The sequence below is a fragment of the Gobio gobio genome (assembly GCF_949357685.1).
Source record: "Gobio gobio genome assembly, chromosome: 3".
Classification (NCBI taxonomy): Eukaryota; Metazoa; Chordata; class Actinopteri; order Cypriniformes; family Gobionidae; genus Gobio; species Gobio gobio.
In genome coordinates this window covers 34,731,118-34,747,466 of record NC_137099.1, presented here as the reverse complement: position 1 = coordinate 34,747,466, position 16,349 = coordinate 34,731,118, and the positions used below count along the sequence as shown (strand labels likewise).

The 16,349-nt window shown below is 37.2% G+C and overlaps 2 protein-coding genes across 2 annotated transcripts; one reads left to right on the top strand and one right to left on the bottom strand.

The window, feature by feature from the left end:
• Positions 1-1,061: 1,061 nt before the first annotated feature.
• bora (bora aurora kinase A activator) lies at positions 1,062-8,510 on the bottom strand. Its single transcript, XM_079813356.1, has 11 exons — positions 8,100-8,510; positions 7,911-8,017; positions 7,765-7,810; positions 7,575-7,656; positions 7,424-7,477; positions 7,264-7,320; positions 6,081-6,310; positions 5,803-5,956; positions 2,364-2,947; positions 1,917-2,057; positions 1,062-1,656 (listed from the first exon to the last, which is right to left on the bottom strand). The coding sequence occupies exons 1-11, from the start codon at positions 8,250-8,252 to the stop codon at positions 1,636-1,638; spliced, it is 1,629 nt and encodes a 542-aa protein (XP_079669482.1). The 5' UTR covers positions 8,253-8,510; the 3' UTR covers positions 1,062-1,635.
• A 117-nt stretch (positions 8,511-8,627) lies between these two features.
• Positions 8,628-14,114, top strand: mzt1 (mitotic spindle organizing protein 1). Its single transcript, XM_079811842.1, has 3 exons — positions 8,628-8,886; positions 8,987-9,132; positions 10,071-14,114. The coding sequence occupies exons 1-3, from the start codon at positions 8,835-8,837 to the stop codon at positions 10,098-10,100; spliced, it is 228 nt and encodes a 75-aa protein (XP_079667968.1). The 5' UTR covers positions 8,628-8,834; the 3' UTR covers positions 10,101-14,114.
• Positions 14,115-16,349: the final 2,235 nt, after the last annotated feature.

The following is a 16,349-nucleotide window of genomic DNA, read 5'->3' as shown; positions in this document are numbered from 1 at the left end:
CGGCTCAACATGTAGATATAGATATATAGCCTAGATAAACTCATCTTTCAGGCATTTGACAGACCGGGTTGGCACTTCAGCGTGAGAAATCGGGGGTGTGGCGTGTGAGACCAATCAAATGCGTGTGTCTCACGGCCAATGCGTGAGAGTTGGCAGCTCTTGATGATGACGTTGATCCGCGACCATGGTGTGCTGTAGTCTGTTTATAGCCTACCGTTAGCATTTTATATCTGACGGCTTTATTTGGGCTTCAAAATGTATACATTTTGGATTAACTTGTAAAGATTATCTTGGTAGACAAAACGTGTAAGGGTCATAACTCTTTGTTGAACACAGATCTTATTTTTTGCGATTTTCCAAAAGTCTATGGGGAAAATGAATGGCTTTTTGATCGAGGGAACCCATGCGCCGCTAACTTCCGGGTTGGCCTACAAAGTGACGTCATTACTTCGGCACTCTATAGAGTGAAAAAAACCCATAGACTTTAGGGCGAGGGAACCCATAGGGCTAAAATGCTAACTCACTTCCGCGTTTTGGCCTACAAAGTGACGTCATTACTTCGGCACTCTATTAACAGTTATGATAGTGTAGGGGGAGGGGCCATATGCTCAGTGGCTCCAGTGCGTCATCAATAGTGTAGGGGGAGGGGCCATATGCTCAGTGGCTCCAGTGCGTCATCAATAGTGTAGGGGGAGGGGCCATATGCTCAGTGGCTCCAGTGCATCATCAATAGTGTAGGGGGAGGGGCCATATGCTCAGTGGCTCCAGTGCGTCGTCGAGCCACCATTTTAGCCCCGCCCAGAAAATCCTGAACACAGCAACGGTGGAAAAATTGTTTCGGTCCAACTTCTGAATTCAGTACTACACAGTTCAGTCTTTGTAATGTGTTTCAGCAATACATTTCTAACATTTATAATGTGTTTAGAAACAAATCTCAGAATTGCCTTTACAGGGACTTTAAGCATGCATCAGCTGTAAGTACATGCTGAATGGATTAGGCTCTAGTTTAGATCAGCTGTGTACAAAAACAATGTAATGTGCCACTGAGACATTTTTTTATTAAGATTTTAAAAGTTGTCTTTATTTTTTCACATCTTTTTTTCAGATTTTTCAGTGTTAATGTTATTCTTGCCTGTAAGAGAAAACATGCAAGCTGCTCAAGGACACTGGCACTGTTTTTAATCGAGACATTTTATAACTATTCAGATACACATGCTGCCATAATACACATGTATACCTTGTGGCATCTCCATATGTTTTAGTGATTGATTAATGCATAAATAATTTTAAGATTGTAAAAAAAAGGGCCCTATAAAAACAGCTAGAGGAAATGGTTACATACCTGCCATCCTCTTAACAAAAGTAACTGCAAGCTACATTCCACAATCAATAAAACATACAAAAATCTAATTCAAGTCCCACATTCATTTCATTTTTGAAGCAAGAATAAATAATGCTGTAGATTAGTCAGTACAAAAACTTTAACAAGGCTCAGACAGTAATACCAATCACAGTATTCAGCATTCTCTATGAGATGAAATCAGTATAGCTTGATGTGTAAATCCTGTGTTGTGTGTGTCTCCTCCACAGCTTTGGGGATGAGAGTGTGTAAAGTGCCTGTTTTGTCCCTCATGCTCAGTGCGGTGGGATGAACAGCTGCAGAACAAAACATATCCACATTTAAAAATGACCTAGTGTGGTTATGCACAGTGTGTATGGTTTATTTATACAAACTATAAACAAGTGAATAGTGTATTTTGAGTGTGCAAAACTAAAACAAAATGAATGGCTCAAAACAGCTGAATAAAGTGTTCACATGTGATAGGTGGTTACAGAGTGACTAATGTTAGCTGTGTGTGTGTGTGTGTGTGTGTGTGTGTGTGTGTGTGAGAGTGAGAGAGTGAGAGAGACATTACCTTTGGTTTAGTGTGTCTAGTGAAAGGTACACCCTCCTCAGCAGTGTGTGTGTCCAGCAATTCCTTACTCTGGCTGTCTGAACTGAGGGCGTCCATTAAGCTGTTAATGCACACTGAGTGAGTGTTATAACCGCTATCCACCTGCACAGAGAACATGAGGGACAGATTAGACCTAAACCTGACATGAGATTAAGTCTACAAATTAGCTGAAGACCATAGGTCACAATTCCAATAAGAAAAGCTTGCAAAAATAAATAAAAATAACTAGAGTTCTTGGAGTGAAAAAGGTTAAGCTGCTGCTGCTACCACCGGCCAGTTTTACAACAGTTTAATGTCAGATACACCTGCTGGGTTACTGTTTAAATGACTCTTCATCTAGTTGTCTAGTATTTGGAGGCTGCTTGAAAGCAGCTGGTATTCTGGTCACCTGACAGCACGCATACTAACCTGCATGCTAATGTCATACGGCGTGATGCTCCCTTCCGCTAGCAGGGATACGAACATGTGCGTACTCTCAGCGTCAGGCACACTGCCTGTTCGAGGGCTGGACAGTCTAGGTGGTGATGCTGTGTCCTCTTCAGGAACCCAACCACAGGATTCCTCCCTGCTCCTGCTGATGACCTCATCCTCATCTTCACTTTCCCTACTGTCAGTCTCAATATTTCCTCCCGTACCCTTCACAAACTGCTCGTCTTGATCCATTTGCTCTGAAACATCCACAGAGGCCTCTAACTCACTCCCCCCAGATAACAGTCCTTCTCGTTGGGCATGAGGCCCTGTCGAGCTGGCGTCCAGGTCCATGGTGGGTAAAGGTTCACTGGAAAGGATGTTCTCCTTGTCGTGGAGGATAGGGGAAATGTGAGTAGGAGAGGCCCACATACAGACTCTGGGTTTGGACTGAAAGGGGGAGCAGCTGCGAATCGGGGAACAGCCCTCCACCAATGGGCTTTCTCCACATCGCTTCATGGCCATGTCCGAGCTGCCTGTAGGAACGCCATTGGGGGACACAAACGACAGCCTTTTCCTCTCACCTATAAAGACAAAGTTTAACGTCATCTCACATGGCTTTATTCACACTAAATACAGCAAACTTCATCTCTGCATGTGCTGCCAGTTTAACGTGCATTTGTGAACACAACGTGGGCTAGATTTACTTTTATACATTCACATAAATATCCAGAACAGAAGTTCACCAAATAAAAGCCAAAGGATTTGAAATGTAAAAAAAATTTAAACATATTGTATATTAGTATTGTAACTTGTAGTGTAAAATAAAATGTATGATTCAATATACATTTTGTATTTTAAAGTACAATTGTAATTAATGTGTGACCCTGGACCACAAAACTAGTCAGAAGGGTCAAAACTAGGGGTGTAACGATTCGTTTTAACAACGATACGATTCGTATCACGATTTGAGGTTGTCAATACGATTCAAGGACGATATTGGTTCATTTAGAACGATACGATCCGAAACGATTCAGTGACTTGAAATCGATTCAGTAACTTTTTTGCCAAAAATTGTGTGACTGAAATAAATATATGGATACTGGTCAGTGCAGGTGAAATTTCCAAGATTCCTGTTGTTTCTTGTAAGGGAATCCGGTATATCAATTAATTATGGATATAAACAAACAAGTAAACAACAATTAATGGCAAATGCATTACAATTTTATTTGAATAAAGTGCAACCAACAGTTTAGGTTGAATTAACAGGAAGTTAACCTTTTCTGCTCTCATTTTCAATATTCAATACATATTCAAGCACAGTAAGTGCAACCAACATTTCAACAGTAGGTTAACCTGCTACTTCTGCTTTTGTTTTCCAACATAAAAATATTACAATATTAATATAAAAAATAAAGTGCAACTAACTTCTCTTCAGGTTTAATTAATAGTAAGTTTACCTGCTACTTTTGCTGTTGTTTTTCAACATTAAAATAATACAAATACAATATTAATATCAAAAATAAAGTGCAACCAACATTTCTTCAGGTTGAATAAACTGGCTGAACCTGCTACTACTCTCAGTTTAATAAACAAACAATATTTAACAAAAGATAAAATGTAACCAACTACTCTTCAATGACTCTACAGATTTCTTTTTCAAAAATATCACCATGATCTGACCGCAGAACACTTCTCTGTGCGTTCACTATGTCTCCAGCAGTATTAAAAACTCGCTCTGCTGGCACACTGGTGCAGGAATGCACAGGTAACAAGCAAGGGTTGAAAGTACAGGTAGCGCTTTCTCCTGGTGGCTTGATAATTTCTCGCTCGTTGGCTTCTCCTCTGCCATGCGCCATGCTATGTTTTGTTTTCTCAAGCCCCGTTCACACCGCCAGCGACACGCAGCGACAAAGCGACACGATCCCATTCATTTCAATGAGCGCTGCTGCTGCTGGTGCGTTGCGATGATGTCACAGATAGGCAGACTGAATCGAGTAACGTTTAACGCCTTTATCATTAAAAGTGCTAAGAAAAAACATCCATATAAAGTCTGACGTGCTTAAATCCAATGTGTTATTTCCTATGATCGATACAATCGATTGATTACCTTTTAAAACGATGTTAGATCGATATATGTCGTCCGGAAGGCCAACTTGCCGAGCACAGATCGATGTAGTTAGATCATAGGAAAATAAATCGATACATCGATGTAGTAGATGAATCGTTACACCCCTAGTCAAAACTCATTCAGATTTATACATCTGAAAGCTGAATAAAAAATTATTCCAGTGGTATATCAACATGACATCATGACTTTGCGTAAACATACACGCCACTTTCTAAAGCCAAATGGCGTGTCATCTGTACGCTTTGAGCTATCCGCGTGTATGTCTATGCCGTGTGATTCCGCGTGTATGTGTACGCCGAAACTAACCAGCATCTCCGCCTGTATGTCTACGCCGTGTGATTCCGCGTCTATGTAAATGGTTTTATAAACATACTAAAATTTTTTTTTTTGAAAATGTAAAATGCTGAATGTTTCTTGTGATGGGTAGGTTTAGGGGCAGGGGCAGTGTGTGTGTGTGTGTGTGTGTGTGTGTGTGTGTGTGTGATGGGTAGGGGTAGTGTAGGGGGATAGAATGAAACGGCGTTGATAAACACGCTAAAAAGCGATTATGCGTCTTGATAGCACGCCAAAATGGCATAGCGAATTGGCATGTCATACATACGCCATTTCATGAGATCAGTCTGGGTATATGGTTTGTTATGATAGGGCAATATTTGGCTAGATACAACTTTTTGAAATTCTGGAATCTGAGGGTCCAAAAAAAATAAAAATAAATATTGATAAAAAAAAATTATAATAAAATAGCCTTTATAGTTGTCCAAATCAAGTCCTTAGCAACGCATATTACTACAACTAATAAATTTGATATATTTACATAGAATTTTTTGTTGTCCAGGGTCACATGTGTCTTCATTTTTAATAGTTAAAACATACAAACAACAATAATAATAATATCAATATTTAGTCGACTAAAACTAAAAACAATGCAGGTGACTAAAATATGACTAAAACTAAATGGCATTTTAGTCAAAAGACTATGACTAAAACTAAATCAAAATTTGCTGTCAAAATTAACACTGGTACTGACATATCTTTATTTTTTAATTGGGTCTAAAACACCAGTGTGAAAGTAATGTGGACTGAGGTTTGAATCTACTTTAAATTCCAAAATAAAACACTTACTAAAAAGATTGAATATATTCATCATGTGACCATTAACCAACAAAGAGAACCGTGAACATGCAAATATGTTAAATTATTGAAATACTAAAAAACTCAGGAGGTACTTAAGTAAATATTTTGTCTAATGGGTTCGGCTGACAAAAATAAACCTATTTTAAAACCCTGGCACCATCTGAGATTTCTTACCTGATACAGGTGTCACAGAATGCTGAAGTCTGATGGGCGATAGAATAGGAGAGTTGAAAGCAGGCGACGATCTCTCTGAAAGCATGGGACTTGCGATACTGCCCAGACTGTAGGCTCGACACTGGCCTTGGATGGGACTGGATGAAAACTGGCCCTAAAAAATGATGTGTAAAAACAATTATTAGAATCAGGTACCCTTGATCCAGATTTTTTACGTCTACAAGGGTCAAATTTGAGTCTAGAAAAGTTGCCCTGGTCAAATCTGACTTGGTACGTACAGACAAGGGCGTCCCAGTTGGAATGCCACACTGAAGTGGAGAGACAATAACAGAAGACATCATCTCTCGACTGCTGGGAGGTATGTTATGGGAATTTCTATCTGGGCTGGAAGGGGTAGAAGACTCAGATCCACTATCATGACCATCCAGAAACAGCTTCCGTCGCAATGAAGAGGAGCTGAGGCTTTCCTGCACCTGTTCAGTTAACTCTTCTGTCTTATAGTAATCACCTGGTAGAATAGAAAGGAAGTTCTCATGTTAACATCGATAGGTGTCCAAGTAATGGAAAGCATGCTATCATCTTCCACATATAAATAACCTATAGGCAAGGTCTGACACGGCAAAAGTAAAAAGCGCAATGAAGTTATTTCAAGTACGATTAGCATGTAAAAAAAAATATATATATATATTTTCCTCATTCAAACTGATATTTCCCTGTGAATATGATTGACGAAGAATAAAGCTGTATCATAATTGGAATACAAGGAATATCACTCAATAGTAGTGCAATACGTCTCAATATCACACATGCTACAGCGTTAATTTTGAGTGTAAATACTTTTTATTGAACACATTAAAACACAAAATTTCAAGTATATTGTCTTTTCAATCATTCTTTTCAATAATTCTATCACTTTTCAAGTACCTCTTCATAAACATGGAGGTTTCCCCCAGTACTTCAATATCAAATAATCAAAGTATGAATCCTGTTATTAGAAATTATATTGTTGCCTGAATTCTTTTTTGATATTTTTTTAAAGCAAAATATATAATCTAATCTCTCTATTAATTAGGTAATATCTGTATGCATAAAAGGTTTAAAAAAAAAAAAAACATATTTACTGTCAATCATGATCAATTTCATAATGCAGTCTTACTAAATAAAAGTTAATTTCTTTTTATTTCTTTTTATCTTACAGACCCCAAACTTTTGAATGGTATTATGATGTTGTAAATTATATTTTTGCCTTCATTATGAATTCACTTAAAAAGTAAATATTTCATGATGTAATCTTAATTAATGAGATCATAAAAACTGTATGAAAGACAAAACATAACGCAGTTTAAAATAGTTTGAGGGTATATGTCACTACGCATACCTCTTCATTTGTTTGCCGTGGCCAATTTAAAAATAAATAAATAAATCTTATATTACTCCGAAACAAGAAATGAAAAGGGTTACCCAGAACTTTTTCAAGATTGAAGTCCACTGGTAGGGACAGGACTGTCTGACAGATAGCTATAACACAAACAACAAGCAAAGACTTATTATTCTAAATAATCTACATACATAAATGTCTAAAATGATCATTTATGAGTTGACGTAGAGCTCCTGAACAAACCGTTGATTTTCTTTGGTGGTGGAGGCTCCTCTGTTACCAGTGGAGACAAAGGACCTAAAATTAGACAGTTACAATGAATATCTAAAAGCTACATTGGTTGTAATAAACTAGCAAGAAAACTTCTCTTTTATGCGTCTGTGTCATGACATACTTTTCTGATGTGGCAGTTTTATTGATTGTTTGGCTGCTAGTGGTCCCCATGGAGAGGGAACAATGGCACCTTTAGTGAAAAACTGAACAACCAAAAATTATTTGATGACGCATCTTTCTCTTTAATGAAAAGAAAACATTTTCATGGACAGGGATTTTATTTTTATTCACAAGAAGTAAAGCAATTTTACCTGTTCAATAGCATGTTGCCGTTTTGCCTCAATCTCAGAATCTGCCCTAATGTGTTAAAACACAGTTGAGTTAATATAATAAACATGAACTAATAACAGCAAATACAGTGTTATTATTGTAAAACACTACAGATAAACATACTAACCTGTGTTGGCTCATAAACACAGCCTGGCGGCGAATGTCCTCAGGGTCTATTTCCACAGGAAGTAAATTTGCCATTTCATCAATGGACCACTTGAACTTTGCTGGTGTCTATAACAGAAAATACAAATTAAAAAAATGGCATTTGCATGCTTTTTCTTCGTTTCCCCCTCATACGCAGTCAGATACTCACCGCTGACGAGCTCTTGGAGCTTCTGAACACCGACGGGCTGGGCACCAGAGACTCATGAAGACGGTGGTAGTCGTTTGGGCTCTCAAACGGGTTCAGAATCGCAGGTCTTCCTGGAGTCTCGGGTGTTATATGAATCTCTGCTATATCTCCCATCTTAAAAACGCGTTCAGAGACAAGCAGGCTAACTTACGTTTTAATAAGAAAGGAAACGAGTGAAATATTTATGTTATACCATTGCATCTCATTAGTACTGGCCAAAAAAGTACTTTCTACCTTTCTTGGCTTGCAATCTTAACGTGTTGAAAAAGGAAGCAAATCTTTAACCAGGTGATTAATGTTCTTAATTAAATCCTTACACCGCAACGAGACTCAAACAAGCCCAACCGTGATCTCTGATGGGCTCCAACGTCTGATTTAATTTTCGCTCAAGAGGTGCCAACCAATCACAATTCAGCAGAGCCTGCGAAACAACCAATCAGGTGAAGAGAACGGTCTCAACGCAACTTCCTTTCGAACGTTTACAACTTTATTGACAGGATTGCCACAACAACGAGCGGGAGGTGTAAATAAAACCGCTGTCCGTTAGTTTGCAATGTATATTGTTTAATGTTGATTTTGCAAATGTTGGGAAGACACCAGGAAGTATCCGCAATAGACTTGTCAGGGTCGTCTTAATGAAAGAGTGGGTGTTGTTACTGTCGTTAAGTAATTAAATAGCTTTAGCACGATAGCATCATGGCCAATCCCGCGAGCGCCAACATGAATGCCGTCCGGGAGACTATGGATGGTAAGATTGAGAATTATTATTTTTTTTTTGTAATAACGGTTGTTGTGAATCAATTATAGAAATGTCACTGGACGACTATTGTGGCTTCTTAAATTTTCAGTTCTCCTGGAGATATCAAGGCTTCTGAATACAGGATTGGACATGGAGTCTCTGTCGATATGTGTCCGTCTGTGTGAGCAGGGGATCAACCCCGAAGCCCTGTCATCAGTCATCAAAGAACTCAGAAGAGCCTCTGACTCGCTGAAGGTGCTCACACTAATGCAGCAGTAGATTTGCGCTGACAGTGCTTCTGTCCACTCTTTTTACCCACTCTCCCTTTAATTGGTTTTGAAGACCAAAATTATGATTGCATCAGTAATCTGGTGTCTGCCAGACTAGTCAACATATCATCTGACCAAGGGGTTTCAATGATTTAGATGCCACGGACCCCACAAATATGATGGACCCCCATGCTAAAATCGAAAAGCCAGCTATATATTGTAATGTATAATGGTGTTCATACTGTGCAAAAGTATTATTAAGAATGTAAAATATTATTTGGAAAATATTGTTATTATATGCTACATTACTTTTTATGCACAATTGTACTGTAAAATATATTTATTTCTAATTTTAATTAATTCTTTTATTTAAATTACATTTTATAAATCCAATTGACTTATTTTAATAAATGTTTACTTGTTTATTTTAGTTCTTTTATTTTAATAAAATTGTTTATTATATTCTCTCTAAACCTTTCCACAGACATGGGTATTTCTCCTGTGACCCTACCTAGCACAAGCGGTTTAGAGAATGGATGGCATTTCCGTTTTAATTATGACAAGATAAAGATATTTTTTTATTACCATAAACTGGAAGTCTCAGTATATTAACAATAAAAACAACAGCTGTTGAGGGGGAAAATAACATTAACCAAACATAGCTTCAGGTTATATTATTTTAATAAATACAAGGTTAAATAAAAAGTCGAACCACGGTCCTAATGTGTAACATGCTATTTTTTATGCATGCAGATAATATTCATTGAGAAGCTACATGGGAATATTTGCACTTAAAAAAAAAAAAACATTGCACTACCGGACTGAAATTAAACTACGGAAAAAAAAAATGAATGCGACTTAAAATACACACTTTACCTTAATTTATTCTTATCATTAATTACCTTTTTGTTTGATCTTTTTCAGGCTTCTGAAAACAGCACTAGTCAAGGATGATCAATCTAAAACTCAGTCCCTGCTTGAGAAAACACTGTATATAAGCATATATCGATGATTAATGTGTGAAAGCAGTATGTACAATTTGACTGTTCAAGCATTTGCCTTTTCCCTTGCTATCTTTTTTTCCATTTAACATTGTGTATATAAATAACTATATAATGCATCTGTTTGGTTTTGCTGTAGGTTAAGTAAAATGTTTTTTTTAACCTTAACTGTATGAAACATGCTCTTTTTTGATTGATATGGTGTCTGTGATCACCCAAAGGCATTTTATCTGTACTGCCATGTGCATTTTTGTGTTTCAACCACACGATGGCGACATCAGTGCATTTAAAGTTAAATTATTGACATTACTTGTGCTTTGTATTGTATCGTAGCATTGCAATATCAATCTTTTAAGACATCTTTCTTTCTTTTAAACATTTATACTAAACGCAATGGCCATAATTCGTCGCTGCAAATCGTTCGTATTCTCTTCAAAACATGAATTTCATTCGTTCGATCATCAAGCCTGTTCTCCACCTCACATGTGCTTTTTTGCCCAGATCTGACGCTAGTTTTTGCTGGGAATATTTAAGGTCATGTTTGGTAAAGGCGGCATGGCTCTTAGATCAGCCCAAAAGGCAGCTTACCTGGCATGAGCTTCATTAACACCCAGCCGTGCGGGGAGGGAGAGGTGGCTGTGTCCTTGGCTCCTGCAGATAGGAGGCATAATGTTTCACTCCTGCAGTGAGAATTCATTTATGCGTCTGTAATCACCTCCACCTTATGTTTGCTCTTATTGCTAAACATTTACTCAAGTCCAGTCGCTTGTCAAGGAGAAGTTCTCAGGAGAATGTGGTCTAGTTCAGGGGTTTTCAAACTGGGGTCTGGGGACCCCCAGGGGTCCTCCAGAAGGTTATATGGGGTCCCCAGAAAATTTCAGAGAATAAAAAGACAAAGCAAAAATGGATGAAGTCTACCGAACATTGTTTCATTTCTAAATGTTTCTCTCCTTTCTTGCCGTTTACATACTTTCCAGAATTGTATGTTTGCTGTGTATCTTTAGTGAGTTTTTCTCACTATAGTCCCCTTTATCTCGCTCACTGGGGTTGTAAGGCAGTATTATTAACGCAGTACGTAAGCTACTTACATACATTTATTGTGAAAGTTTCTTATAATTTTTTATCAAAAATGTTCTTCTTCAGCATCATACATCCAACATTAAGTATAGCCAATTTACGTTGGGAAACAATATGTTGAATTTATAATGTCATAATGTCTCTTACTATCTAGCATAAACATAAAAATAGATACATTTTAGGAAGGGGGTCCCTCATAAAGGTTCATCATATTTTGGGGTCCTTGGCATCATAAAGTTTGAAAACCCCTGGTCTAGTTCAATGTAATTTTCATGATTGCTTTTCCTAACTTTTAGTGGAATGGGAAGAGTCTGCAGCTCAACCCTGTTATGTTAGAATCTATTAAATAAGGCTATACATATTGTTTAAAGAGTGTTTTGATGCTGGTCCCTCGAACATTTGTTGACTTTGTGGATTTGTTAGTTGTAGCATGGGTCAAGGATGCACCATCTTCAGGCCTCCATTGAATCACCTTTAACAAAGACACAAACAGCATGTGGAGAATGATTGCAACCGCTTGTTGGAATGACAGGTGTTATCAACTAAAGCGGACCAGGCGTATCTCTTCATGAGGACGGCTAATGATGCGCAACAATGGGGTAGTTGATTCCTCGCTGCGAATTAGTATCATAAAGGTTGCCACTGTGACAGTGACATCACTCATCAGTACCATTAAATCGTTGTTTGAGTGACCAACACGCATCTGACTTCAATCCAGTACTTTTAAGTGTGGGGATGAAGTTCATGGTCAATATTTTATAAAGACTAGCACCATCAAAGTAGTAGTGAGTTTAGAAAGTGAGCTTATACACTGACTTTGGCTAATTGAACTTCTTTTTAAAAGGATGAAACCAAATAACACAATTAAGTATTCTGAGGTTGATGTGTAATTATCATATTGCCATCCTCTAATTCATGCATTAATTGCTTTAATTAGCAAAGCAATTAAAAAAACAATGCTAAGCTCTGTAATAGCACCCACCTTCAGTAACTGTTTATGTAAATTCCCTTGTGTTTGGTGTAGGTTAATGAAATGTTTGTTATTAAATGGGAATTCTGTGTGTTCAAGTATGTAATTATCAATAGTTTAGCTGTAAATTTAATAATTGCGTTTTAACCTTCTAAGTGATGCATGCGATGCAACAGGGTTCTTTGTTCACAGGTATGTGATAAACAACTGGTATTAATCTAAAGCTGATGGAAATGAGAATACCCTTGTGCAAGGTTAATTGAAAGTTTAAAATGTATAATTGTGGGTTCGAATCCCATTATTTTTTTCAACATAATTCCTTTAAAAAATAACGGCCTATGACCTTTTTTGGAATATTTGCGCTCAGCCATTTTACTCTCTAATGAATACCTATTTTTTTAATAGGGGCCCTTGACCCAGCTTGGACCTGGTTCTTTTATCATATTTATATAACAAATGAACACTATATGAATACTTTAGATACAATACCCCAAACAGGCACACTACTGTTCAGAAGTTTGGGTTTGGTAAGATTTTTTTATGTTTTTAAAAGACACCTATGCAAATCAAATCAAGGCTGCATTTATTGGATAAAAAAAATACTGTTAAAAACTGCAAAATATTATTACAATTTAAAATCTGTGATGGAAAAGCTCAATTTTCAGCGACTATTACCCTAATCTTCAGTGTCACATGTTTCAGAAATCATTCTAATATTCTGATTTGGTGCTCAAGAAACATTTCTTATTATCACAGATGAAAACGATTGTGCCGTTTAATATTTTTGTAGAAACCATGATGCTTTTTTTCAGCATTCTTTGATGAATAGAAAGTTCAAAAGAACATAAACAGATTTTTTTGTAATAATGTAAAGTTGTGCCTTTACGGTCACTTTTGATCAATTTAATGCATTCGTTATGAATAAAAATGTAATTAAATAGTTTGTGAAAAATGTATTCTGACAACATGCCCTCCTATATAGGTCAGGGATGGATTCACATGGGCACTTGGGCAGCCCATTAAACTGAAACAAACTTTTCCCCCTTTAAGACCAACATGCATTCACAAACATCTTACACTCTCAGAATTTTTTTTTTTTTTTAAACAAAAGTTTTCAATGGGACGGTAAAAGGTTCTAATATGTACCATTTAGGTACTAATATATACACTTTTGGTTTTGGACAATAATGCACAATAAGTACCTTTAAGGTAGCCTACTAATATAAACTCTATAGGTATAAAGGTGTATCTTTTGAAAGGGTACTGCCCCATTGACAGCTTTGCTACATTCCTGATAGTTGGATTTTGAGGATGACATTTTACATTTTGCAGCACACTTTGTGTGTACTTTGTTCGGATTTTCTGTCTGAGCAGTAATGGTGGAAATGTTAAATGTAGACTAGGCAATTTGTTTTAAAAACACTTTTTGTTCTACTAGTTGAAACTCTCTTAATAGTAATCAATAATAGAAGTGATCTAAATATTAAAACATGTACATATTCTGTGGAAGTCAAAAAAATGTTGTCCAATCGTTGCATTCAGTTTGACATGTCAACCTATTCATTTCCATAACTCCGCACACCCTCGCGCAGACATCACAAGTCATCAGCATTCCGTAAAGCTATGCAGAGTTGTAGACAGCCACAGTCACCGGCTGTTTCAATTCACCAATTCAAAGGCTGCATCCTTCGAAGGACACGCCTTCAAATCCTGCGAAGCTCGGACTGAGCATTGTTAAATGTGACAGTCTAGCCTACAGAGGATTGTTCTTGTCGCCTATCAACTGTGACAGCTGCCGTTGATGAGTGACAGTATCCTAAAGCTTGACTTTTTTTGAAAACAAAACAGTATTCACAAACTGTCTAAATACTGTATGTTCACCATGGTCTATTTTGGTATTTAATAAAGAGTATAAACCATATATATTGCATCTTAATATATGTCAACATTTTTTGAACCGCTTTTAAGTTTTTTTTATTTTTACATTTGTATCATTAGATATTTGAGAACGTTGAAACCCAACACTTAAAAGTGTAATTCGGCAATATCTCTCCAAAAAAATCCTGACTCGTCACTGCATGGTGCAAAATGCATTCTGGGGTTGGGGTAGGCCACGAAGGATCCGTCTGTTGTATCCTTCGTTTCATGGAGAACAAAGGATGCATTTGGAGGCCGCATTTGAAGGAGCCTTTGAATTGGGACAGCCATCGCAGGGCTCCAGACTAACTTTTTTCACTAGGAGCACAGTGGCCCCCAACTGAAAATTTTAGGGGCACAACCAGAAATTTTAGTGGCGCACACCGTAAATCAACATGCTAATCAAATCTACTAATTTCCACTGTATTACTAATAGGGATGTGTATCGTTAAGGTTTTAATGGTATTACTACTCTTACCCATACTGCTTATCGATCCGGTACTTTAACAGTATTCTTACCGGTTCTTTTTATTATACTTTTTTTTTTTTATAAAAAAAACAAAAAACAAAACATAATTTAGAACATAATTAACATGGCTTTATAATCTGAAAAGTAAAATATATATAGCAAAAGAAACCGCAAAGTTTGGGCACTAACATCAATATTACAGTAAAGAACAAACCTACAAAGAAATCTTATAAAGTAATGAAATGTAAAATAACACTGCATAGTTTTCACTGTATAAATTGATAGATTAATGCTTATAAAAGCTAAAGTTATTAATTCAAGAGATGTGAATATTTTCTATTTGTCTTTTGTTCGATTCGAATCAATGGCTCAATCGTCAGGTTTATTAGACGCTGCCCCTTTAAGACCGATCGAATGTAGAACTAATAATATCATATTCTCCTATTTCTCCAAACTATTTACGCCCATTTAAGATATAAACTGTTAAAAATAACTTCTCTCCAATCCGGTCAATTTGACACCGGCTATTTGTTGTTTATTTGATGGTTTAGACCATAGACCGTAAAAAAATAGACGCGCACACGAAGCCTACAATATTAAGTGCAAGCCGCTCCATTTCGCAGCACACACACATAAGCCGCCTTTTGAAGTTGGAAACAGCGTCTCTTGCGCGGATTATTGTGCATTTAATAGCTCTTTATTATCAAACACATCCCGCAGTTTAGCAACAGTAGAGACTGCAGTTTACAACAATCACTGATTCTGACGATTAGGTTTAGGGAGAAATGACAGCTCAGCTGTGAAAGGAAGGATGAGCTCGACGGAACACGGCTATAGGAATAGTTTTACCTCATATATCTTCTTTTTATAATTCTTGGAAGCCAAAATCGAAAATAAAATTAGATTAATATCACAGCACATCCCTAAAGTTTAAGCAGACTAAACTTCTGTGTAGTTCTCTTGGCCATCGTCACTCATTAAAGCTGACTGTGGTGTTGTGTTCGCTGTAGCTCCACGTGAGAGCTCGCTCGCTTTCTCTCTCTCTCTCTCTCTCTCTCTCTCTCTCTCTCTCTCTCTCTCTCTCTCTCTCTCTCTCTCTCTCTCTCTTCTGGATTGCGAATGGCAAAAATGCATCACGGACTAATTATTTAATATTATCTCATATAGAAACGGCTGGCAAAGATAGAATTTGCCAGACATAACGTCTATCAATTATAATTAGTAAGTGTATTTTCTTAATTTCTCCAGTACCGACAGCAGGCAAATTTACTGGGGCGCACATGTGCGACTGGACGTAAAATTCAGTCGCACACTCTCAAATTTTAGTCGCAAAATGCGACCATTTAGTCGCACTCTGGAGCCCTGCATCGTCACAATGACGCAATCGGCCTTCGAATGCGGCCTTCGAAGAATGCAACCTCTGAATTGGGACGCAGCATCCGAGATCCAAAACAGCAGCAGCCTTTTGCAGTTCTTTCTGAACCAAAACAATGATCTTATGCTGCGTTCAGCAAAATATTAGAAATATTTTGAAATAAATGAATTAATAGTCTACTTTTTAACTATGAAACTAAAACCGTCAGTAGGTGGCAGCAAGTCTCCGTCATAATTTGAGTTGAATCCTTTATTCAACCGATTTGTTCAAAAATCCTAATTCATTTAATTTAGCAAACTACTATATTTATGAATGGGTAGCCTAATTGAATCATCTACTCGATTTCTTCAAATATGTAGATTCTTTGAGGAACAAAACACGTGTTGCTCGGAGG